Genomic DNA, 26,429 nt, shown 5'->3' with positions numbered 1-26,429 from the left:
GACCCCGCTACCATTTCAGAATCTAGCTGCAATAAACTCCATTTTTTATTATACCTTCACATGGTCTCTCTGTAGCATAGATATTCCAAGTGTTTAATACATTGTTAGTGTGCTGTGCACTTATATATAAATCACTTGAGTCAAAAATAAGGCAAAATCTATCATAAGGTCCTTTTTTCAAAGGGTAAAAGCCTCTGTATTCCTTTGAGGGTAGTTATTTCTTACATAAAGCTCCTTTCATTTGGTGAAATGATACCTCATTTTCTGCGCCAGTTACCTAGTTTGTTAATGTTTAAAACTATACGGATGCTCCAGTAGCCCACACCCTACATTTCCTCTCCTTTTGGGATCCAGCACTTGCACAGTTTGCTGCAGTGCTTGGATTGCAGGTACTGCAGTAGAGTACTCAGGTTTAGTTACAGAAATAATTTCTCCAAAATGATCTCGTTTCTCGGATTTTCTAGATAGATGCTTTGTCCCTCTGATGCCTACACCTTGCCCTGAAAAAGCTGAGTTACCCCCAACGCCCAATTCTTTGACTGCAGATACAATCCATCCACCTTTCCAAACCATTTACTCAGGTCACCCATCTACCTGAAACAGTTTTCTTAACCTTACCGTTTAGATCTTTGAACCATTTCACTCTTTGGAATTGTTCTTCTCTTTTCTCTAATCAGAAAACCTAAACGGAAAATTTTGAGATAAGAGAATGGTGAACAAGTCTACTTCTCACAAAGAATACTACTGCAACAATCTGACTCCTTTATAAGTTATGTATTCTTATAGACAATACACACACCCCTAAGTGTAATGTGGAAATTCATTAATTCCTACAGAACATAAAAAGCAGAACCATAAAGGTACCTCTGTCAGACAGCATGTGACTTGCATTCCTGTAGCCCTTTCTTTTCTCTGGAGGATTAAACAGCTCTTCTCGTTCAGACTGCAGTACACTCTGTATCCTCCTTTCCTCCATTACAAGCTTCAGATGCTTCACACGCTCTCCAGAGCGGGAGATGAAATCAGGGCGATGCACTGCAAGAGCCTCCTAAAATGGGATGACACAAAACAAAGTCTAAAGTGGCCACACCGTCTGCCTACAGCTGGATGGGAATAGTCCAAATATCTAACACCGTTACCAAAGCATGGAAAAAATCCCATCAAAGTAGTATGTGGTATAACATACAAAATCTTATATCCTTAATGCTGGGTAGATCCTCAGAGACCTTGTTTAACAAACTACTTGTCAACAACCAGAAAGTTAACTGGCCAGAAAGAAATATCATGGCTAATAATAATTAGCAGAAGGGACACAAAATTATTCTCAAAAAAGTTACCAAAAAGTTGAGCCCATAGGACAGAAGATTCTGTAACTTATTACAATCTTCCTTATTATAAATCAGAGGGCACATCAACATTAGCAATTTATTTAGGATCAGTAGAGGAATTTTGAAAGTGATCTCCTGATATCTCTGTTTGCCACACTTCAATTTCCATCACAGGGCAGTCTCTGAGCACATGAACAGATACAACTGAACTCAAAGAAACTTCAGAAGTGCACCTTAGTTAGCACTTCTTAATTTACATTTCATTTGCTGTGGACAATCTCTTTTAAAAATATTTCTGTACACTAAATCTGCATTTTTCCACAGATACTTAGAGCAATCACACCTATTTGAAGTGTACACCATATATGCATGTGTGTGTATGTACACACACATACACTGTTTGCACTGTATGAATTAAAGTTCATTTTAATCACGTACTATGTACATCACACAGTATTATCTCTGCATGGAAGCAAGTATGACTTGACATTATGTCAGCTACATTCCCTCTAGTTCTTGAAGCCAAAATTTAAGCCCTGAAATATTAGATCAATTCAAATAGACTGTTGTGGAAAGCCAGATTACCATAAGAAAATGGACTGGTGAATTTGTTGGTTTTCCTGGGTTTTGTTACATTTGGTTTGTGTTTGTTTGTTTTGTTTCTGTTTTTAAGCAGAAGCAGTCTGTAACGTGGTTGACTTCCAATGATTATAAAGGTGAAATAATAAAAAGAAGGAACAAAAAGTGTTTCCACAAGATTCAGCATAACTCTTGAAATCCTACCAAGATCTCAGCAGCCTTACAGTGCAGCATGCCTTTACCTGTAGTGTAAGCTTCACAAACGGCCGCAAGGACCTGTTCTCAGCATCTCTTTCTGGAACTGCTGGCTGAATCATGTTGCTGTGCTGATGCTCTTGCCAGTTCTTCTCTCGGAGAGGCTCTCTCCAAGGCTTTGTGCTGGTCAATGGTTCAAACCAAGATGGACCAGGACCAGAAAAGGAATTGGAATGGTTTTCTTTCCTAGATTCAGATTTCAAGTCTTCTGCTTGGACGAACCATGAAATCCCTGTTAAAAGACCACAGAAGAGAATAAAGATTTGTAGACAACACATGTGCCGATTTTCTATCCCCATCTATGGCCCTTTATGCCTGTGCTGGTTTTGGCTGGGATACAGTTAATTTTCCTCAGAGTAGCTAGTATGGGGCTATGTTTTGGATTTCTGCTGAAAGCAGTATTGATAATACAGGGATAGTTTTGCTATTGCTAAGCAGTGCTTACACAGAGTCAAGGACTTTTCTGCTCCTAGCACCACCTCACCAGCAAGTAGGCTAGAGGTGCACAAGAAGTTGGGAGGGGACACAGCTATGACCAAAGGAATATTCCAGACCATATGACATCATGCTCAGCAATAAAAAGCTGGGGGAAGGAGAAGGAAGGGGGGAGGTGTTCGTGGTTATCGCATTTTGTCTTCCCAAGTCACCGTTATGTGTGATGGAGCCCTGCTTTCCTGGAGATGGCTGAACACCTGCCTGCTGATGGGAAGTAGCAAATGAATTCTTTGTTTTGCTTTGCTTGGGTGAGCAGCTTTTGCTTTACCTATTAAATTGTCTTTACCTCAACCCATGAGTTTTCTCACTTTTACCCTTTCAATTCTCTCCCCCATCCCACCCAGGGGGAGTGAGCGAGCAGCTGTGTGGGGCTTAGTTGCCATCTGGGTTTAAACCATGACAATGCCCAAGGTCCTAGCTAAATCAAATCAGTGGCCTAACACTGCAATAAATACTCACTTCAGTTTAATAACAGTGCGACTCTGTAGCACACATCTGTGCCACTTTCAAAGGAATTCCTTTGCCAAGTGTCAGAAAACCAGCAAGCCTTTATCAAACAACACTTTTGAAAAAGCACAAAATGGCTTAGTTTGCAAGTTTCTCTCTATACTAAGAATAGTTATTTATCAGCAATTACACATTTTTAAGGCGCCTCTCTGCTGTCCTAAGCCCTATGGCTTTTTATAGATATTTTTGAAGATCAAATGCATTACATCTTCCAAATGTTAAACATGTATACAAGAATTAGATTACTCACAGTTTACATACATAATGGGATTTGAACACATCAGCTAGTACTCTGAGCAGATATTCTGAATTTTCTAAATTAAACTGGTATGAGAGAGAATGATTTGTCCCTACAGCAACAACAATGATGACTAAGGAAAATATTTTTAAACGTTTAATTATCACATTGTGAAGACTGACAGGGAATTTAGCTGGGGGGGGGGGGGGGGGGGGGCGGTAAGGAGGCTACACCATCAGCCCAAAAATGCAACTCTAGCTAAAAGAGGCAGAGGAGTCTAGTTCTTCTGGTACCTACTCCTGAAAAAATGTGTGTTCTTCAAAGCCTCAGTACCTGAAACAGTTAAGTACAACTTACAGTGACCAGTTACTCAGAGCTTAACAAAACCTTTTATATCGTGCAAATCAAAATTAAGTATGATTCCCATCTCATTCATCTTTCCTTGCCTTATTCATTGCTTCCTGTTTACTACCTTTACTGGCTAGGTTGCATCTAACAGCTTGATTGAAAATGCCATCATAATAGAGCACTAGAGAGTTCACTTGACATAGTTGTTTTGTTTAAAATTCATTGATTAAAAACAGAGTAAGAACTGACTGTACTAGTGACAGACTACTCTGTGTCCTAGCTAATCCTCCTCACCTATTATGCCAGTTGCTGTCAAGATGTACAGCTTTTCTGGTCTGCGGAGAAAGTGTATTTTGGACTGACCTTGTGGTACATGCAGCCTGCTCCTTTTCGTCCTTTTCTCCATGAAAAAATTGCCTGGCTGTCCCTTCTGCTTACTCTTGCTTCCTGCTGCCTGATGATCTGTGACCATACCATCTGACTCTCCAAAATTACCATCAACACAATGCCAGGGTTCCTGTGGCCATTGATTTGGCTGGCTAGATCTTGGGGTAGGAAAAGTCACACCAACATCTCGAGTATTTTTCTTAGTTCCACTGTTCACAATCTCCAAGTCTCCTGTAGTTGAAAATGAAGCAGTAACATCTTATTCCAGAGCAGCTGGAAGTACTTCAACATCAGCATGAGTGACATGCACAGTTCAGGGGATGACCCTCATTTTTCACTTTGAAGATGAAGGAGCACTTTCTTTACCCCACCTTCAAGAGGCAAAATCTTTTATATTCCCACTTCCAATTCAAGGAGAGTTTGCAGGATTGTTACTACATGATAATCTGAGTAAAATTAAAGCAGTGTAAACCAAGTACCCCAAGCAAAACAAGCATGTGCGTATATATATATACACACACACTGGGGGGAGGTGGGGGTGGTGGAATTAAATTTGAACCAACTATGCCCCTGGCTGGGGACTTGAGTTGACTTCTGGAAGAGCCAACTTCAAATCTGCTGCTGAAAGACACAATGGCAGGTCAACACACAGCTTTACATTTTGGACAAGGGAACTGCAGGTTTTTTGGACCTGTTAGTTTACCCAGTGTGTCCCATCCAAAACTGTGTTTTAGGTGTAAAAGATGAGTTTTCCCACAGCACTACAAATATTTAACAGAAACATATGAAGCATAAGGTGTCAACTAACATTCAAAAAGTCATAATACAATCTTGAAACTAAGCCATGAAAATACTCTTCTGATTCAATCCACTCGCACATGAAAACAAAGCAGTAATAAATAAGTGGTATGTCTGATGAATAAAACAAAGCCATTACTTGATGTGATGATGCTAAGTTGGCCTGTAAATGAAAGCAATGAAGAAACTGCTAACTGTCACCAGAAAAACCCAAATGCAGAACTGCACCAGTCCAGGATCAGCCCATGTTTTAAATAGAATATAACATCCAAAATATTACCAAGGTGAATATGAAACACTGCAATTGCCTTCTGAAATAGCATATGCCTACAAAATACATTCTGTGAGTAACAGATGTCTTGCAGAGAAAACAATAGATAAAAAAATACAGTTAGTCCACCTTTGTTATTGAAATGGATCAGAAACTTAGGTCAATAAACTTTTAAGTAAGTGAGAACACTGGTTACTAAAGCAGACCAAGAAAGGAAAGGAAATGGCTTATTACAGTTGGAACATAACATCTTTCTCTTCAAATGCTTTTAGTGAATTTGAAGAATGCTGCTTGTACATACCCATCACAAGAAACATGCACCAGACTCTGGAGAAAGGTTTCCAAAGAGATGAAAGGCAGAAGCAAATACAGAAAAGACAAGTCTGGAATTCAACAACTCACCTGCTTGGATACCTTTGTTTAGCATCCGTGCCCGTCGCTTGTTACTAAGAGCAGAGCTTGGCCCCCAAGAACTGCTGCTTGCAGAAGTTGATCCCGATGAGATTGCATTCTAGAAAAAAAAACATGCAAGAGAATAGAAATTCCTGAAATACTAACAGAAATGAACAGTAAGTGGGTTTTAAACAGCAAAAAAGCTATAGTTGTCACTCTTTTACTTGTTGTGCGCCTTGACTCTATTATTATTTAGATGTTTATCACAGGCTGGTCAGCGTGTCTTATTGCTATGCCACACAACAGCCAGCCTTGACTTTATCCTCATGCACCAATGCGCTTTCAGCATCCCATTATAGTAAGAAAAGCGCATTATTTCTGTAGGCAAGAGCTTGCCTGTGATAAGATTCTGTATGGTGCTGAGCATCCTCCAATTCATTTGTCCAAAGTTCACGGGACAATGTGGCCTGTCAAGACAAACTTACAAAGAACCTTTGCTATGGCAAAATCATTTGTTGGCTATACTTTCATGAGAAACTGCAAAGTGTGAAATATTTCTGCTTTGGAAAGAGGGAGAATAAACATCTAGACTGAATTCTATATTCCCACCCTCTCAAACCAAAAGCCTTTAAAGGGTTTTGCTGGAGGGACAAACTGTCTTGAAAGATTAACACGTTGCTTTGTTAATTCATAACAAACTCCAATTCTGTACCATTGGCATGAAAGAGCAGAGTCATTTCAAAACACAGGAAGTTCTATCACCCTGTGATCCTCATTATGCAAAACTCTCCAGGTGGAGAAAATTAACAAAAACAAGAAATAGAAGACAAGTGCTAAGAGCATGGTTTAGGCAAAACACTAGTTTCATATCACCACCACTCACACAAACAGAAGTTACAGCTGCAGGGATGTAAGCAGCACAACTTTGTTATAGTAAATTAATTTAAATTTTGTGACATGTTATAACTTTACCGCCATTTAAAAAGGAGTATACTCTGTAAGTGTAAGGCATCCGGTCCACAAGCTTTTTGGTTATATAAAATACAGAGAAGGTTAGTGCTTTATTAACAGCAATTAACTGACAGTGCTTCCCCAGGCTTCAAATCCAACAGTGCGGCACAGACCAATCTCTGCAACTCCATTGAATTTAATTTTTAATTATGAAACAGATTTTTTTTTTTTTCCTTGATCATAGCAATTAGTATCCTGTTAGTAACTCATAATGCTAGCCACGATGGAAATGAACACAGGCTTTTTTTATTACCTTTTTATTGAACCTCTGCTATCACCACTTCAATGCTAAACATAATTTCATTTCAACATTAAAAGGAGGCAATTTTTACTCATGCATACTGGCAAGAACTCTTTTTTTTAGTCTCATAAAACTATTACAGCTCTAGTGGAGTGCACTAGACAGATGTAGTAGATATGCATCTTCTTTCAGAGAACAGAAGCAAATTTGAATATGTGCTCAGCAAAAGGGAAGAGTATAAAGCAAGGAAAAAAACCCAAGATAACCCATTTACACACACAAGCATATCAGCCCGCAGAAATAAATATAAGCAGCTATTCAATACTGAATATTGACATGCATATTCCTATTTGGACTAGAATATTCAGTGCAGTGCTTTCAAAGCCCTTCAGCAGTTGAATAGCGTAACCTTTAGCTTTGTACCTGCTACCAGATGGCAGCTTGAAGAGTGCTTTAGAAATAACAGAAACTGGAATAGACAAAAACCTTCTGGGATGGGTTCAGCATCTATAAATAAAAAAAGCTGTAACCAAGTTTTCTGGAAGCAGAGCTGACAATAGGCTGTCATAAAAAAAAAAAAAAAAAAGCTACAAAATGCAGCACTTGCCTGAAAGATTCAAACAGTAGCCTCTCTAGGAGTAGAGCTCCTCCTATAAACGAATATCTGTCTCTGAACCACTGATATTTGCAACAAACAAACAAAAAAATCTTGATTTCTGTTCAGCCAAGCATCACAGACAGTACCAAAATTTGGATTTTAAATTTAGCTTGCCATTTTGCCATCAATTTTCTCTCACTCCTTATTTGAGGTGGGTCATGCATCTCTTTATATGTATTTTAAAAGGAACACTCCACCAGCAGATAAAAGATACTACTTTCTAAAGCCATATGGGCTCAATCCAACATCAAGCACTGGGAACAGTGAGCCTTTACTCCCATATAAGTATCACTGCAATCAGTTACCTCATGGGTGATTTTAACAGGCAAAAGACTACATGTTGTTTTTAAGGTCCAAACAGACCTTGAAAGATTAGTCTTATGAATGGAATATGGAATAAAATCATCTCTGAAATATTACAACCATGCAAGACATGTTGGATCCTAATTTCATTGTTACATGGTCAGTGTTCTGATTAATGGTCCTAATGTTGCAAAGTTTATGACAAGTTTTATTTTACCTTTAAATAAATATTATGAATAAAAATATTTTTAAACCATTCTTAGTCTTGAAAAAGACTGTTTCTCCCCTAGACATGCATTCATTAGCTTACATGACACACAGACTGAGTTTGAGTTCTTTCTATTAAAAAAAACTAACTCATTTTAATGAAATCTATTAGTAATGATGACAATACCACTTTCTTCTGGTAATATGAAAAAAAATTATTTCTCACTTTTTCCTATACTTTTCAGCATTAATTAATATTACAGAACACCAAAATTCTGTAATTTCTTATGATAATCACCAAACCCATGCCAAGACCCCCTTTCAGGAAATTCATTTTCATTTCTCCTCCACAGGGCAATGGCCAAAGTCAACTGAAGTAATCAGCTTAACTCCAGACTTTTCACCTAGAATCCTTAGGGACGAGACTTGGTATTTTAATATGCCTAAACTACCAAATACAAAAATTGAAGAAGCTTACAACCAACACTCAAGCACGACAAAATTCCAACATTTAAAATAGACAAACAGTAAGAAAATTCAAATAATAATTCCAATTTTTATGAAATTGTATTTATTGTTGCCCAGATATATTCAGGTAGCAATAGGCAGTCAAAATCTACAGCCTCAACTTACCACCACTGTCTTCAGGATTACTAAAGCACAGAACCTGCAGGTAACTAGAAATCAGATACAGCAGGATCTTGCTTCCCAAGACAAATAAAGGAAGAGAAAAAAGACAAATAAGAACAAAGGGAAAGAAAGCACAATTGATGTTTTAAGAGATTTTGAGCTCGTCCTTATTCCTGGAAAAGCAGAGAGACTTGTTTGGGCTACTTAGATCAAAGACAGAAGCCTACGATATAAACAACACTCTCTGGGAAATTTTAAATTATTCTCCAAATAACAAACTCTGCTACTGTACAGCAGTTTAAGAGTTCCTGTAACAATTAGTTAAAATTGTCTTTTGGTCTAACTGACCACATACCTGGATCTCTTTCCTTTTCCTGTGTCTCTCAGAAGTAACCTTTGGATATTCTACACCCACTGCTTTGCCACTTCCCTTGTCCCATTTTTCAGAGCGACTTTTCTGGTGGTTGATGGTACAATAAAGCTGGGAGAGTCTTGGTGACACCCGCACTCTTTCATGCCCAAAAGCCCTGATCAGCCTGGCAGTATCAATGGTGGAAATGGAACTGCTCACCTCAGTCTGAGTAGCAGTTTCCATCTCTGTTTGGGTCACCACATCGGATTCTGAGGTGGTAGAACTGATCGTGGTGCCATGATCTGTACTGAGCCTTGCCTCTGAGGAAGTGTCACTAGGAGTTTCCAAGTACTGCTGATGCTCCGAAATTTTATTCATAATTTTTTCTCCTGACCTATTTTTCCCAAGCTCAACAAAGTTATTTTTATCATGGGTGATATATGGTCTTTCTTCAACATGGGTTGCATCAGGCTTTAAGGTACTTTCAGACCTGCTCTTCTCTGGCAGCCTTATTCTCTTCTGTTCTCTTCCCTTTATTTTCTTTTCAGATTTTGTTGGTATTAGTGTATGCCTAATGGGATTCTGAAGGACCCTGGCCAATCGATCGAGGCGTTCAACAAGTGACAGCTCACCGTTACTCCTAAAATCATGGTGCTGGTGTCTCTTCTGGCACTCCAAAAACTTAATCCAGAGTTCATCTAAGCTACTACTGGACTGGGTTCTCTGTCTCGGTGGTAGGTCTTTCTCCACATTCTCATTTAGGCGAGTTGTTTGGCTACGTGGCAAAGGATAATTTCTAGCTGCCTTTTGTTCTGCTTCTCTTCTACCATGTTGAAGTAGCTCCTTCCCTGACGTTTCATTCCCCAGAGACGTGCTAACATCTAGATCCTCATTCTTGCTGTAATCTTCTTCTGCAGTGAGTGGAAAGAATTCATTTTCACCATCTTTTTTATGACGAACAGAGAAAACACACTGATGACGATGTGCTTTTTTCCGATTCTGCAAGACAACACTTGAGGAAGGTCTAGCATGTCCAATACCAGAACCATCTTCTGACAGCTCGCTGTTAGACAGGAAGTAGCTCTCACACACGGGCATTGGATGATGAAGGTAGAACCGTGCCGATTTGAAGACTGAATGAGTGGTTTTTACAGACTTCGAATGATCTGCATGTTCTAGAAGAGAAGAAAACAACTTTAATTTTTTGTTTCTTTACAGGGAAGCAAGTAGCAAACAGCAAATCTTGAACAGGATCATTTTCATCCTAACACTTTCCAATTGTTTCAAAGGATTAAAAGCAGGGATCAGTGTACCCATTCCCAAAATGCAACAAACTTAGAAATGAAGTTTCAGCATTATTAAAAGTACATAAATAATATTTTCTATAATTTACAACACGGAATCCAAGAGAATATTGCATCCAACGGAATCTGAAGGAGAAATCTAGTTACACCACAGGTAACTACTCTGACCAAAATTTGGACTGAGTCTTTATTTATATTTATGGAAACTCATGGCAGGCAGCCACAATTCATTTTGCCTCTTTCCAGACAAATGCCCAGGGAGTACAAGTGTTCCCTAAGGCTATGCCTGAACATTATCTCTCAACTAACTCAGAACAGCACTATATATAAGACAACCAATACCACTTCCTGTACAGCTCCTAGAACCATCTCTGATAGCATACCAAGATCTAGTCCTGCTTTGCTTTCAAGCTCAGATGACACATTTTAGTTCAAAGCAGTAGTGAAATCCCCCCAGAATATGCTACTATCTGAAATTACAAAGGACTATATGCAGAAATCCAATTATAAACTCATTTGCAAGAGACATACATTAAGTATGCAAGCAGCATGTGCTAGCAGGAATATATTCCAAAATAATTTTAAAGGCATTTGTAATATATTGCAGAAAAAAAAAAATCAAATTTAAAAAAGTAAAAGTGTTTCATCCTATGTTCTTTGTATAATGGACTGAATTATATAATGATCCATGAAGGCAGAAAGTAAATTATAGATGCTAGAGCCAGAAGGATTTCCCAAGTCCCTATGTTTACTGCAAGATATTCCATGCCATTTTAGCCAAGTATGTCATTTAAAGATGCCTTATAGAATAGTAATAGCTTTAACATAAATAATAAAGTCAATACAAAAAAAGAACAGTCCATTTACTAATGCTAACACCAGTGACTAGGTAATGGGGAGCTGTCAGCAAATGCATATCAAGTGCCATTAATGGCAGGAATCTCACTCCTCCTAGTTTTTCTCTAGCTCTCTGACATTCCTCCCAAGTTCGGGGTTGTTTTTTTTTTGTATTTTTGTTGTTTTGTTTTAAACAGTCTTGTTTTTGTGATTGTGATCTACTGATGAAAACAGAACTAGAAACCAGCTCTTCCTTTCTTCATGAGCAAGCTTTGCTGCCGTTTCAGCAAAAGGATGGCAAGTCCCACAATCAAGCCTCTCCCTACTCCAGGAGGAAAATACCTACCTACCTCATCAAGAATCACAAGCTATGTAAAACCCCAATTCCACATAGGAAAAAGTGATGCAAGATAAGCTCAGGAAGGTTACAATTGCATGAATTCATACTGTTAACACTGCCTCATAAACCTTACTTTTATTTAGCCACTTGTTCTCCTTACATTTCATACATCTCTTCCCAATACAGAGACACTTCAGTGTAACGCCATGGTCATGAATAGCCTAACCAGACCCAGTCCCACTAACTCTGAAATTGGAGGAATTTGTCTTTCCATACAAGGTCAATGTTTATATACTCATGTAAGAGGATTCCTCCACATACTTCTGACAAATGAGATCAGGCTTGGGAATACTATGCAGAATTTGTGCTATTTCTGTATTTTTAAAAAGTTACCAACAAAATGGAAGGAATGCAAACAGGCAAATAATAAAAATAAGTTTACATAGAGAAACTTTTTTTAAAAAAAATACATAACTTGCATAATTTTAAGCTCTAGACAAGCTCTGTGGGTAGAGGTAATCTTTTATTAGACCATCTAAAAATACAGTTGAAGAAGTCAGAGAAGATTTTAGACATGCCTGTCTCTTCAGAAGGCTTGCTTAAATTTCCAAATGTACTGGCTGGTTTAACAAAAGATTATTTCTATTTACAGTTCTTTTCTTGCCTGTGTCTTTAGGCCAACACAGCTAGACAAAAATACTATTAGATAATTTTATGTTAACACTTGTGTTCCCCTTTCATTTTTATCCAGGCTATTCAGAGAGACATATCTATCGTTCTCTGCTCCAACATGGTATTTTGTTTGTTACTGCAGATACTTGTTCAGAGAGCTCACTTCTATACCCACACTTTTTCTTCAGTTCTACTGCCATGACCCAACATTCCTCTTCTGAGTTACCCGCAGTGAATGAAGAAAAGCATTTTTCTATCTCACTCCACTTGTATCCATATCCTTGCATTTTATAAATGCTCACAGAGAATTTACTTCTTCCATTAGAAAAACTAGGTTGAGACAACATTGTCTTTATTGTTGCACTAGTTCAACTACTGGTCCTACGTACACTTACCAAAAAAAGTAAAATGAACATAAAATAAAGAAGTTCAGTGCGTCTTATGCAATCATTTTAAATTATCTTCTGGAATTAAAAATTATATTCTGGAAATACCAAAATGTCTCCATTCTGAAAAAAAAAACCTTCCAAGAAAACCCCTTCTAAAGTGAAGAATTAAAATCATCAGAAGGAATCCCTATCAATATGTCAGCACTGCTCTGTGGGGTGACCTTACCCCAGGCATACTGAAATGCCTGCTTAAAAAGGACAACAATAATCACACTCAGGTACTCCATAAAAATCTGTTTCATTAAATGTCTTCAAATAACAAGTTTACATGATAATAAGAAAAATAAATGAGCTCCCAAAAACCCTATATATGTGATTGCCTAGAAGGGAGCAGGAAGTCTCTAACGCAGAATCCATTATGCTGTTCATGTGTTTCAGGTCCCATCCCTCATTAACAGCCACAATTATATCCCTTGTAATTTGCTCGCTCTTTGTTTAATATAGCACATGTTGCAAAATACTGTACTTTGCAATCAACAGATTCCCCGAGGAATTAATAGCTGCATTTAGAAGAGATGGCAACCACTGAGCAATTTTGTTCACAGTTACTTCTGTCCAGGAACACAATGCAATTCTCAAACACAACAAAAATCCTCATCCCTGCTCAGACTCAAGGAAGTTTATCAGCCGCTCAAAGTCACAGAATGAGGTTTTGTACAAAAGGAGTGTCCATCAGGACTAATTTTAGCTACTGTCATGAGATACAGTGTCAAAATCATCAGTTAGCACAGCATAATTTCATTTTGTCAGCATTCTCAACAAATAAAGCCTTAAAGTAGGCTACTATAGTAGTAAACCCTGCCCTTCATCCCTCAGGAATACCATCCAACAAGGTTAATGGAGGGGAGGAAGAAAGAGACATCAGTCAAATCAAATTAAAATTCAGTTAAACACCAACATTACAGAGATACTTAACATGACATCACAAGACATAAGTGTATTTGTGAGCAGGAACACAACCCCAAGCCAACATACAGAGCCATCCCACCTGCTCCACAAACCCCCCAAAATCTTACAAAGGCTCCAATAAGCACTGGGGCCACTGGAATGCTAGCAAATATTAACATCCAAGTATTTGGTCATTCAGGAGAAGCAGAAAGATGGGGAAGAGAAAAATGAGACAAATTCAGCATCTTCAGGCAGACTATCAGCAATATCATGAGACCAGAAATCATGGATCCTGAACCATAATTCTTTTGCTCTACTTTCTTTCATGTGTATGAAAACAACATGTAAAATTAAAACACACACTTTCATTACCTGGGGAAGCTTCCAGTGGCATTATTTGCTCCTCAGCCCAGGCTAGTTTGGGCTTGGGCCTCTTACTGTAGATTCCTTCCTTATGCTTGATAGCCGTGCTGTCTGGAGGATTATCATCCCTTAAACCAAGCACATTTGCTGGAAACCTCGGAGGAAGGGCATCATTTGACCCTGCAGAGAAAGAGAGCAATGAGTAAAAAGAGGAAGCAGGAAAAATAGATACAGAAATTTCACAACAAAGACAACGTCTGAAAGAAAGCGCATTATCCAAGCATTAGTACCAGTATATGCACCAACAGCTGTGATCCCTAGTGAGCAGTTCTAGTGACTAATACAGCAGCAGTAGGTATTGTGCCACATTGTCTTCCATAACCTTTCTTGACAAGGTTCTTCCCTGAGAGGTAGATAAATTTTACCTATCTACTAATAAGTGGAGAAGAATACAAGAAAATGAGCATTAGACAAGTCTACCATGAAGCCAGACACAGGACTTGGAATGTCCAGACTCCCTCCTGCTCACATTAAAATTCCAGACATTTTCACTGACTGATGTAAATAGCTATTTTCTGAACAGCAATGGAGAAAAACTGGAAGACTAGAGTAGGTCTGTATAACCTCTAAACAAGAATTCAAGACAACAGGAGCAGAGCACTCTTACTATCATATCGCTGCCTCCTAATGTTAGGAACCTAAAATGGCCCCTAACTGATTTATCATCCTTGTCAACACCACCTGGTTATATTCAGTGGACTTACTCAACTCAATTTCTTTCAGCTACTACTTGTGAACTAAGAAGCAGCAGGGAGTTTAAAAAACAAAATTTATTTTTTAATTCTGCTGTACATTTTCTACAACCTTGCACTGTCTCATATGCATATTGAATTTTTATATCTAGCATCATAGTTTCTGCAAAACAACAGACTCTCACCACATTTTGACCATATTACAACAGACTGGAAAACGGTAATGAGCAGAGATGCATAAACAATTACAAGCACAATTTGTGGCTATAATAACTAACCTGTGCACTTACTGTGACTGTCGTATCAACCTACTCCCCTAGTACACATCTGTCAGGAGCTGGACATCTCTGTAATCTTAGTTCTGTCTACAAATAACTTTGGATATCAAAAAGCTCTGACTGAAAAAAACCTGCGGATGAGACCTATAATGCTTAAGTGATGCGTTCTTTATGTATAGGAGAGAACTGAAAAATAACAGCAGGCAAAGCAAAAGAAATTGATGAATCACAGAGCATCCTTTCCCCTGGTAAATGAGAAGTGGTTTTTACCGGGAGACGGGAGGATGTGCAGAAGAGGTAAATATATATATTTTAAGCCACAGTTATGAATTACATTGTTTATAGAAAGGCTTTCTACACTGGAATCCCCTAACATGGAGGAAAAAAAATACAGTACTAAAAGCTATTATCTGAAATGCGTGATGTATTATGCAGATATTTCAGAATGCACACATACCAAATTAACAACAAAAGGGGGAGAATGTACATAAATAAGGGAACTAAAAAGAAGGAGAACTGGTAGAGATATGAAAGAATGCAAACAGAATAGTAATTCCCAGAGGAAAGTAAAGAATTATCAAGCTGTAAAACATTGAGCCTTGTTTCTTTTCACTGCCAGAATGGAGTACTAACATCCCTTTCATCAAAGAAATTGAAACCACAGACTTCAGCCAGGGCTCATTCATCTTTGTGTTATAAAGTGATGTGAATATGAACAGACATTTTTCTATTACAATCAATGCACTTACTCTAAACTGCTAGGACAGAAGAGTTCTGAGCTCAACTGAGACAATTCTGCATATGAAATAGATATATTTTGATCAATGAACCCCAACCATCATTTTGCATTTGGAAGACCCAAGATAAACAAGTACCTGAGTGAGAGCTCTCAACACTGGTTTCTGACCCAACTGGAGAAATTTTAGATCCTGCCTTTAGATAAGGAACATAATACATCCCAGTACTTCCAGAAGGTTTATATGGCAGCAATAAGGGCTGATCTGTGGGGGGTAGAAGGCAAAGCAATTAACAGAAGTCAGGCTTTAATTCTTTAATGCAACTGAAGATAAAAGCAACAAATCAGGACCCAAGAAGACTGCTGAAGATGTTCACTGTAGTAAATCTGGAGAAATACCCTATTCTTTAGGAAAATAAATTGCAATTATTAATTATTTAATTAATTTAATTCTTTAATACCCACCCAGTGGTTAGAAGGTTGACTGTCACTTAGCTAGAAAAAACAGCTTACTTACCTATTCAATACTAAATTTGTGACTAGGGTGACAAACACTAACTTAAAAAAAAAAAAACAAACACCCTCACATACCCACATAGCCCCCAGTTGATCCACGTTTAATGAAATAATTTTAAATGAGCACGGATATCTGTCCCTCAAGTCAATAAAAGCAGCGTCCTGTCACAACAGAATTCCAGCAAATGTTTGGACCAGAACATTCACTGACTTCCAAGAGCAAAGAGAAGAGGTGATCAGCTAGCTGAAATATTTTTTGCACTCTGATGTAATGAACGAATCTGCTCTCTCAACTCACACTATTTTAAACACCTTGAGAACAGAGATACAAAGCCTGGAGCCCAGGAAAAATCACGAAAACTACACAAGTCTACGCACATCAGTAGTGTAACACACCATTGTGGGAAACCACTGTGCAACATCCACAGTCTTCTGTCAACAGATTTTTAAAAGCCCTGCACATTTTTCTATTTCATTTTATTGAAAATAGCAATGTGCATATTTTCCTCTTAGTTTTTGTACTACCTTGACTAGAGAGTAAATCAGTAATCAGATATATCTCTTGATAATTTGATTTAGTTTACTGCTTAGTTTATCTAAAAACAAATGTCAGAAAATTTTCTTGAACCAGACTTGTACACAGCAAATTCAGTTCTAGATAACCCTGAACTGAATCACAACTGTATTGATACAACTCCCTACCCACAAGACTGCAAAGCCCAAGTTTAAGGGTTGGGTTTTTTCCCATATGAGCAACTTTAAATATCAAAATTATCTCAAGAATGTTACTTCCACAGAAAAGCTGGGGTTTTGTTTTTTAATACCTATAAATATCTTGAACTTGAATAGATGAAAGTTTACATATACATACAAGACACTAATTTGCTCACCACCCTGCCTTGGGAAAGAGGAAATGTTGTTAAGAGATGAAGTTGTATTGTTGGGAAGATCATGTGCTTTCTGGAGAGATGACTGGTAGACAGCATTTTCACTGTCTTGTGAATTAACATAAATTTCTGCTGAAAAGGTTGTTTTTTCAGGACTTTCTGTTGTTATCTGAGTGGTAGCATCAGAAGTACTTTTCCCAGTTTTTGCAGGAACTACAGAGTTGAAGATATTCTTCAGACTACATCCCCCTGAACCAAGAACAGTGACTTGTGGTCTCTCACTGCTTTGCAGAGGCAGTCCTTGCCCTGCTGCACTTGTAACAGAGGAAACCACTAGGCAGGGATCTGCTGAAGACACTGGCATTGGGAAAGATGAAGATCTTTGATCTTCTGGAATAGGGTCAGCAGCTGATAATTTAGAAACAGCTTCTATTATAGTTTCTGGAGTTTTTAAAGACACTGGTTGAGTATTAACTTCAGGTTTATCCCACGGTCTCATCTCTTTTTCAGTATTCACATCACTATGCAGCTCTGAGTTATTACACTTTGAGGAAAGAGTTACGTGGACGCAAGACAGTACTTTCTTAACTGGTGATGAAGGAGATACAGAAGTGGTGGATAAAATCTCATCCACAGATGAATGGCGAGACGTACCGATTTGCTCTCTCGCAACCTCTTTCTGAATGAGAGGTACTTCTGATGAAGAACTTTTCTTCTCTTCTTCCAATAACTTAATATGGCCCTTCAGCAAATCAGCTTGTACGGCTGGCTCCGAACCTTCTAAGATCTCACACAACTGGATGTGTCCAGGTGGGCTGTTTTTCTCCTGCTGGTAAGCACTTATAGAATGGGGTTCGTTAAATCTATTCATTTCTTGACTGAATCTTGTATCACAATCAAGCTCCATGAGTCTGGCACTATGCCTGCCCAATTCAGTCACATGTTCAGGCAAAACATCAGAATTTTTTGTGTGAAGGGTCTGTCTTTTATCAGCATGGATGCTTACAGAATCCTGATCTGACAAACAGTCTGTTTCTTGATAAGCTCCAACTCTGTTACTGTCAGCAGAGACATGATGAAACCTGTCTTTCTCAGCAGTAAAAGCAATCTCATTAGATACTGAGCCAGCAAGCATTGGACTTGAAGGAGGACAAGTCTTAGATCCTCCCCGGTGTTGTTTGCCATGGCTCTGTTCCTCCGTGCTAGCAGAGTCAACCTCCAAAGGCATTATCCCATCAAGACCATCTCTAGTAAGACTACTGCTGAGTGCCATGGAAGTCAATGGTGACTGCAAACGTTTTCGGGATGAAAAGGTGATAGAAGTAATTTGCTTAGCCATTTCTTCAGAACACTTTTCCACAGACAGCTTCTTCTGAGCTGGTAAATGGATTTCTCTTTGCATATTGGAAGCAGCTGCAGACCTTACTGCACACTTGTCCCATTCCTTCTGCAATGGTGGATGAAGTTCAACAGCAGCATCAGAATGACTAGTTGCAACTGTTTGATGTTGGTTGCAGGTAGGTGTTTGAACAGTACTCAAAGATTTAAACTGCACATCCTTCAGCAGGCAACAATCGGAAGGATCAGCTCTATATAATGGCACAGCTTGTCGTAAGCTCGACTCTAAAAGGTCCTTAGTCCTGATGGCTTGTGTTTGTTTGTCAGTTTGAAATCTTTTGTCACTTGGAGCTTTTAAACACTCTATGTCCTGTTCCTGATCATGGCTATACTCAGAAGCAGCTTCCAAAACACATACCCGTGGATCCTGAAAAATACAGAAGAATTCACTTAAGTTATGTGGACAACTTCCTGCCCTCGCCAAAATCTGGATTGGCGAATTCAAAGAATAACTAGTGCTGTCAATAATCAAGAGTCTGTCATCATGAATGAGCACACACTTTCTCTTGAACAATTCTGTTAATGGAACCAATTAAAAGTTGGTCATATTTTAAGCACCAGCAAATTAGCTAACATTGTTTTGATGCTATAGCAAACAGCAGCAGTGACATCTCAAATAGAACCCTTTAGTTTTGTGAACTATGAAGTTGTATTCTGTTACTTAGACTAAGTTGTAAATACCTCTCAACATCACTCCACTCACAGGAAAACAAGAATAAAACTTTCTTTCTTCCTATCAGTTGGCTTCATACACAGTTGGACATTTATCATAAACCCTGTTCATAATGTACTGGGGAAAATTACTACCTTTGAATGAATATTTATTCACTATCTAAGTTCAAAGGGATTTAGGGAGAGACAAATATACCCTGCTAAATCTTTGTGATTTCAGTGATAATTTTATTAAAAAGATAGCCAATTAGCCACACAAAATCACAGAAACACTGAGGTTGGAAGAGACCTCCGGAAGTCTCTAGTCTGACCTCTCGCTCAAAGTAGGGCTGTCAACTTCAACATCGCAACTGGTTGCTCAGGGCCTTGTCCCCATCAAGTTTCAAAAATCTCCAAGGATGGAGATCTTGTATACAACTTAAGTACTTGTGATCTGTAAATTACTGATGAAAGGCATTCCTTCATAGCTCCATGGAAAAACAAAACAATGCAGAAACCCACATTTACTTCCAGTTATAAGTACTCAAACCTTAACCAAGTATGTAACATTATGTTCTGGCGACCTCCAAGAAATCAGGTAGCAGACACACACTAAAACTCTTTGGGTTTGGAACAGAGTCCAAACAAACTCCACACTACCAAAGCGTTGCATTACGTGACATTTTAGGGCTACGGGGATACCTCTGCATCTAACATTTTGCTATGCCATAACTATCACTATATGAAACAGAACTCAATATAAAAGGTTTTCCCTGCACTTGAGTTGTTTGACTCTAGTGTTTATGAAGCAGAACTAAAATGAAAGGAACTCAGTTACATGGGAATAAGGGGGAAGAAAAGAAAGCTGTTCTTTACAAAGCATGAGAAAATACTTAATTAGAAAAGCTTCAATTTTCCATAATTGATATTTCTCTTTTCCCCTAAAACAAGTATGCCAATTTCCCTCTCAGACAAGAGCTATAATAAATCTTTTTATTTTTATCATCACTGCCCACTGCTGACAATAATTAAAAAATGACTGAAAATAATCAGAGCTTTGATTTGCTCCTTAAGGTAAAAGATAACTTGTAAAAACTTTCCAATTCTCAGGTGAAGATAATTTTTGTTCTCCCATCAAAACAGGTATGTTCGCCACAAATACTATTTTTTGTGTTTGGAAAGCTGGTGACAATGCTGCAAAAAAGAGAAGGTATTCCTACCAACAGAGAAGACACTAATCCTCCCCAAAACAAGGAAGTTCACTGTCAGTTGTCTTTGCTCATAAAATCTTTTTTTAAGTTACACTTACACCTTTGTCTGACCATGCAAATTGTCCCACACCTTTATCACCCCCCAGTATCGGAGCCACTATATTTAGGACTCCGCTATTTGACTACATGTATTCAGACATCCCTGGCATGTATTTTACACAACAGTCTAAAATGCTGTGTCTTAAATTACCTGCCTGTTGGCATTTAGGAAGCTGAAACTAATAATTTACTTCAGTATTAACTTCTGTCCTGGTTTCTTTGCCTGATTTTACTAACCATTCCCATTTTCAGCATGCTCTCCAGCCCTCACTGCTTCATCTTCTGTACCTCAAGCCCCATTCCACCATCAAAAAAAAGTTTTAACAGCAACAATCAACAACAATTTATTATACCAGGTAAATAAAATTAAAGCAACATATGCTATAGCCCCTCAGCAGAATCAGACAAAAAAATCCATACCCTACTCTCTGAGCATACTCATCAGATGGTGTTGCCTTTCAGCTGCCTATTAATAAGGCAGATTACTGACACTGCAGTTAACTGGCAAAGTCCCAGGGCTACAGCACCTGCTCACTAAGGAACCTACACCTTCTTCTGGCATTTCAAAATGTAACCCGATTTCTCAACACACATTTTGCACACAAAGCACTAAGTACACCATACAGAGATAAAAGGTACAGGGTTCAGCAAATGGCTCTCATTACTTGCCAAGCAAGGTAGAAATAAGTGTGTCTAAATACTCAATGAAGTTTGGATATTCCAAACTCTTCTTTCAACTCATTACAAACAGCAGATACTAACAAGGCACGTTCATTCTCTGCAGAGATTTACCATGATCAACAAGACACACAAAACGTGATCCTCTCTCTCTGACTGGCTCACCATCCTCATTTCCCTACTTTCTGCAACTCCTTGCGCATGTGGAGGGATCAGGAGGTAGGGATGGATAGGACCTTTGCTTCCAAGCCTTTTCTCATTGCAGCAGAAGCTCCCGAATGCTGACAGGTGATCTTTACAGCAACTTACCTGACTGGTGTAAGGAGAAGGTAGTTTGAAAGAAAAGAAATGCAAATACTTCTAGATTAAAGATCACGCTACGAACAAGGGAATAAAACATCACACTCCCAGATACATGCAGAAAACCTTTATTCTAAGAGTACAAAGAGAAAGCCTGGCAAGTACAACTGGGAAAACTTTAAGTTACCACTCGCAGTATTTATTACTGTCAGCATTGATCAAAAAACTGCAACAGATTTTGCCCTGAAGCAAATTAAGGCAACTACTCACCCGATCTGTTAACACTGCAGCTCCAATGAGGGGCAATCAACAAAACAACTGAAACACTAACCTTTGCAAGTAGCTGTATCAATTCTAGAGAAATGATCGTTTATCTACACACCGAGATTCCCCTCACGTAGATACGCACTAACTAAAACAAGTATCATAGTTAGTCCCATTCCCGACAAAATACCACACCACATTTCACACAACATGCTAGAAAACAGCTCCCTCTTACATTATTTCACCCCGATTCTTTTTGACAGAGCAGTTTAGCGTCAGAGGCAATATCATGGTTAGTGAACACTGGAAATGGACAAAAGACAAATAATTTCATCAGCCTCCAAACCTTACAACTAAATCATTAGAGCTCATGTTAATGTATGTTAAACTATAGGCCACCAGGCATCTTTAGAGAGAATTTCTTAAGTGTGGACATTATTTCAGTAATTTATCAGTATGTGCACATCCTTAATTTAAGTGTCATTAAAAATTACAATACTTCCATTCAGATGCAGAGTGCAAATCTGAGATAAATGTACTGCCTTGGAGATGGGCCAGATAAGATTATTTTTAAAAATAAATTTAAAAAAAAAATAAAAAAAAAAATCTAGGCTACATTTATTTTCTCCTACTGATTGGAACAACTGTGAAAACAGCAGAGTATATTTCATTAACAAAGTGCAACACAGGTCCCTGGATGATTACAGCCTCAGCAACTAGTTGGAATTCGGAAATAAGAATCAGTCAAAAACATTTCTGGTGTAAGTCACAAAGTATAAACAGGTATTCCACAACAGATTTTCCATCCTTTCTACATCTCAGATGTCATTAGCAGCAAACTATTTCAGCAAGGTCTGGATTATTATTCCAAAGCAGTACTTTTCTGTGGTCTTATCTATTCTAAGCAAGTAAACTAGTTTATTTGGCTTCCTGTATTTCCTATAGCCAAGAGGGACAACAAGGGACTGTAGAAGAATGCAAGGACGCAGAGCAGTCCTGTGCAAGGATAGGGGCGCTCCCGAGACAATCTCTTCCCTAAACCACGTACCAGTTCAATGGCCTGAAGCAATACACAGCAACTCCTACTACTGAAAGCAAGCACAGAAGTTGCTATAAACTCATCTTCCCAAGCCTTTCACATGTTTTATTGTGCTTGTTATGTGTCATCTTTCCAAAAAAGATCTGCATGGCATATGATCCACAAGAGATTGCAGTGCAAATTTATAGCTACAACTCAGTGAACTTCCTGAAAAAGTGAGAAAGTACAAGGAGTGGAAAAATACAGCATATAGTGGAAGAATACAGTATACAAAGGGGGAATGCTCTTAGGTAAGTGTAGAGATAGCTGTTTGGCACCCATAAAAATACAGGTGGGTTAACAAGGTCCTCAATTTAGAAGGAAAACTCATAGGTTTAATATGCCAAAACTGTATTTACATCTAACAGCAACTCAAAACCCCTCAATCTCAACTGGGGAAGCAAAACAAATATACAGGTACAAACAGCACAAGAAGGTAGTTAAATCTGAAAGACAATGCTCCTGGAACAGATGAACACCTACAAGTCTTTGGCTTTTCCCCGTTATTCTTGAAATTCTTCTTACCTGGAAAGACCCTAATGATTTCAGTGGAAGAACAGTAACAGGGCTGATTTCTGGAGCCTAGGATTGACTTTTTATATGTTTTTCCTAAAAATCCCAACAAACATCATGTTGTTCATGGCTCTTTCACTGAAGAGTATCACCCATCCCAGGGTTAAACTCCTCAAGCCTACCTAAAGAGTAAGTACTCCATTGCCAACTTACCTGCTCAGGCAAAAAACAGATCTCTACAGCCACACCAGCATGGCCACAGATGTAGGAATTATTCATCAAACAGTAACCTATCTATAGGAATGTCTTGGCAACTCCCTGCCTCCCTTCATCACAAACAAGTTTATAGGAGAGTACCATCAGTTTATCCTAAATTTCACAAGACCCATCTCTGGACAATCTCAAATGTCACTTTTTTTAGGCCCCTTTATCAAGCATTTGCAGTTAATAAATCTGCAGCCTTTGTCTCCTTTTCCTCCTGAACAATACCAAGGCACTGTACTTCCTCTTTCCATAAATAGCAAATTAAGACCTTTAGGAAGAGTCAGTATCAAATGAAGTCAGCATGAAATTTAGGGGAAAACCCTCCATGTCAGAAGTTCCATGTTTGCCATCTATTCCTAAGCATTTCTGTCAAGCTTTAGTGCTTATTAGAAAAGCGTAACAGCATGAATATTTCTCTCCTTGTGTAATGGAAGAGCTATAAAATCAACAGGAAGACTCCACAAATGAAGTGTACAGAAAACAGATTCACTACACAAGGTTTGTCAATTTTACAGAAGAAAAAGCAAAGAAAATACAATTCTGAGTTACATTCATGAGCGTTGCTTGCTATTAGAGCTATACCTTCAAAATTAACTTTTCATATTGAATGTTCCCTTTTTTAGGCCACTATTCAGCTGAGCACTTGAGTACATGTTTGGAGCCCATTTATGTGCATATGTCCCAATCACCACCTCAAACATTCTACTCAGCTAGAACTTGAGAAATCATTATGATGCTTCTTTTTTAGAGCGTCTGTTAACACATCACCAGTGACAAACAGCTATCAAACAGATACTTGACTATCTCAAAAGATGGAACGAACTTTAGAATTAAAAGATCACTGAGAAGAACTCTCCCAAGCTGTCTTGCTCCTTCATTGCATTTTCTTTTTTTTTTTTTTATATAGACAAGCTTCACATGCTTCCTGTGGGAAACAATAATATATCACAGTGGTACATTTTATTTCTTGAGTTGTCACCTACAAAAACGAGAGGCAGAGTCTAAACTTTCCAAAAAGAACACTCATCATAAGCCTGCATCAGAAGCACTAAATAAAGATGACGGTCTGACGAAAGAATTATTTGCTTGAGTGCTAGGAACAGTTTGTCTTTCTCAGCCTTTCAAGTTTAGTGGAAGGAAAATATCTTTCCATAATCTTTGATCTGTTCTTTTTAAGTCAGCGCATTGCCAGCTTTCCTCTATAAATTCAACAGGTATTTTACAAAACAGTTTCCATTAAATTTATAGTAGATTATTTTGTCAGCAACAAAACTGACTACATTTTTTCAGGTAAATAGTTTTCAACAATCTGTATTTTTCAGTGACATATTGTTTTACTTGGAGAGAAAAATACATTTATCTTAAGTGTAACAAAAAAACCCAGCCACCTTCATTCTGCAAATTCAAAACCAATTTTTATCACAAATTAAAGCCACTGTAAAGCAAAAATATTTTCAAGATGAAAGCAGAAAGTATGGTTGACCTAAAGCAATTTCTTGGAATCTTGGTTTGCAAAACTATGATCAATTTTTTCTTACTCTAAAATTGGGATAAAACAATTCAAAGCTGACGCTCAATCACATAAAGGTAAAATAGTTGGTTCCAATCTGTAACAAGTTAATGTTAGGGACAAAGCTGTGATCTAACTAAATCTAAAAGTTGAGGAAAAAAGCTTCAGGGCCTCTAGTTTTTGATGAGTAGATTGAAGCAAATATGTGTTTTGTTTTTCTTCCTTAAGAACTGTCTGAATATCTAAAAATAAATAAAACTGTTAAAATACTTTTTTTTTCAGGCTCCCCAGTGAAGATTAATTAATTACATCAACACATGAATAACTGAGAAGTTTGGTCTGATGGTTTTTGGAAGGTGATGTCTATATTACCAACACTGTTTATTCCCAAGAAACTATAAACACAACACAGACTACTCTTAAAACACTATTTTTCATTCTTGCTGATGCAAGGCTTTTAATGAAAACAAACAAACAAAACCCTATTGCTTTTCCTGGGAGGCAGGCAGTCTACCAACAGGGGGGTTATATATTGCTAAAGCTAAGGGCATTTGCTGAAACACCAGATTAAGAACAGATGAGTGTATTTTCAAATGCAAGTTTACTACATTCTCCTCAGAAACTGCCCCAACCTTTAGCTCTGCCTAATTATCCAGTCTCTCTTCCACCAGCTCAGGGTTCTCTATCCTGCACGCATGGATACATCATCCATCCACTACTCATGTTATACAAGCATCTCCGCATTTTTCCAGTCTGTTCTTTTAATCAAAATACTCTCTAAGAATAGTACCCTACCTTGGGACACATAGACAGCCCCTAGAAATCATGACATAATTAGACTGGACACCAGATGAATGCTGAAAATGGATATTTAAAGTCAAACCAAAGGTAATATACTCCTGCTTAGACAGATTCCAATCCAGATATACTATACATTAATATCTGAACTAGAAATGTTCCAAAGGAGATATGCAAAACATGACAACAATTCAATGTTGAGTTTTCACAGAAAAATAGAGCTGTAAGAGACTGAAAGCTCATCTAGCCTATATCCCTGCCCCAAATCAGCGTTAACTACACTTAGATTATTCTTTGCCGATACATAGCCAAGCTCTTCTTAAAACATACTATGATTAACACTCAATAATCCTCCTCTCATCATCCTTACTGTTAAGGAGTTTCTTTTCCAATAGAACTCTTCATTGCACTTGCAGTCCATTACCTTAGATACAGTCAACGCAAAGGAGGAACAATTTACACTCTTCTTCCCTGAAGCATCCTTTTAAAAATAAATATCACACTCCTTTGTAAACATTTCAGAACACATGGGAAGTAGCACAACAAATACTGCTGTTATCTAGATGATGCTGCATTGTACAGTAAACTCCTTCGACAGAAGGACAAGTTTACAAGGCACAATCAGCACACGTGTAAATATTT

General features: G+C 38.1%; 1 protein-coding gene across 3 annotated transcripts in view; it reads right to left on the bottom strand.

Annotated features, from left to right (window-relative positions):
* Positions 1-26,429, bottom strand: part of ALMS1 (ALMS1 centrosome and basal body associated protein) — a 74,266-nt gene that overhangs the window by 9,750 nt on the left and 38,087 nt on the right. Inside the window, exons 9-17 of one of the 3 annotated variants that reach the window (XM_075043526.1) lie at positions 17,027-18,788; positions 15,760-15,885; positions 13,864-14,034; positions 9,005-10,176; positions 5,609-5,717; positions 4,114-4,368; positions 2,150-2,394; positions 865-1,048; positions 619-682 (exon numbers count right to left, since the gene is read on the bottom strand). In XM_075043526.1, coding sequence (XP_074899627.1) covers positions 619-682; positions 865-1,048; positions 2,150-2,394; positions 4,114-4,368; positions 5,609-5,717; positions 9,005-10,176; positions 13,864-14,034; positions 15,760-15,885; positions 17,027-18,788 — 4,088 coding nt within the window. The remainder of the gene's footprint in view (positions 1-618; positions 683-864; positions 1,049-2,149; positions 2,395-4,113; positions 4,369-5,608; positions 5,718-9,004; positions 10,177-13,863; positions 14,035-15,759; positions 15,886-17,026; positions 18,789-26,429) is intronic. The other 2 variants (XM_075043617.1, XM_075043703.1) reach the window with 2 other exon arrangements.

Source organism: Buteo buteo, chromosome 1, assembly GCF_964188355.1.
Source record: "Buteo buteo chromosome 1, bButBut1.hap1.1, whole genome shotgun sequence".
Taxonomy (NCBI): domain Eukaryota; kingdom Metazoa; phylum Chordata; class Aves; order Accipitriformes; family Accipitridae; genus Buteo; species Buteo buteo.
Note: the sequence above shows the minus strand (reverse complement) of the source record. Positions and strands in the feature narration are given on the sequence as shown.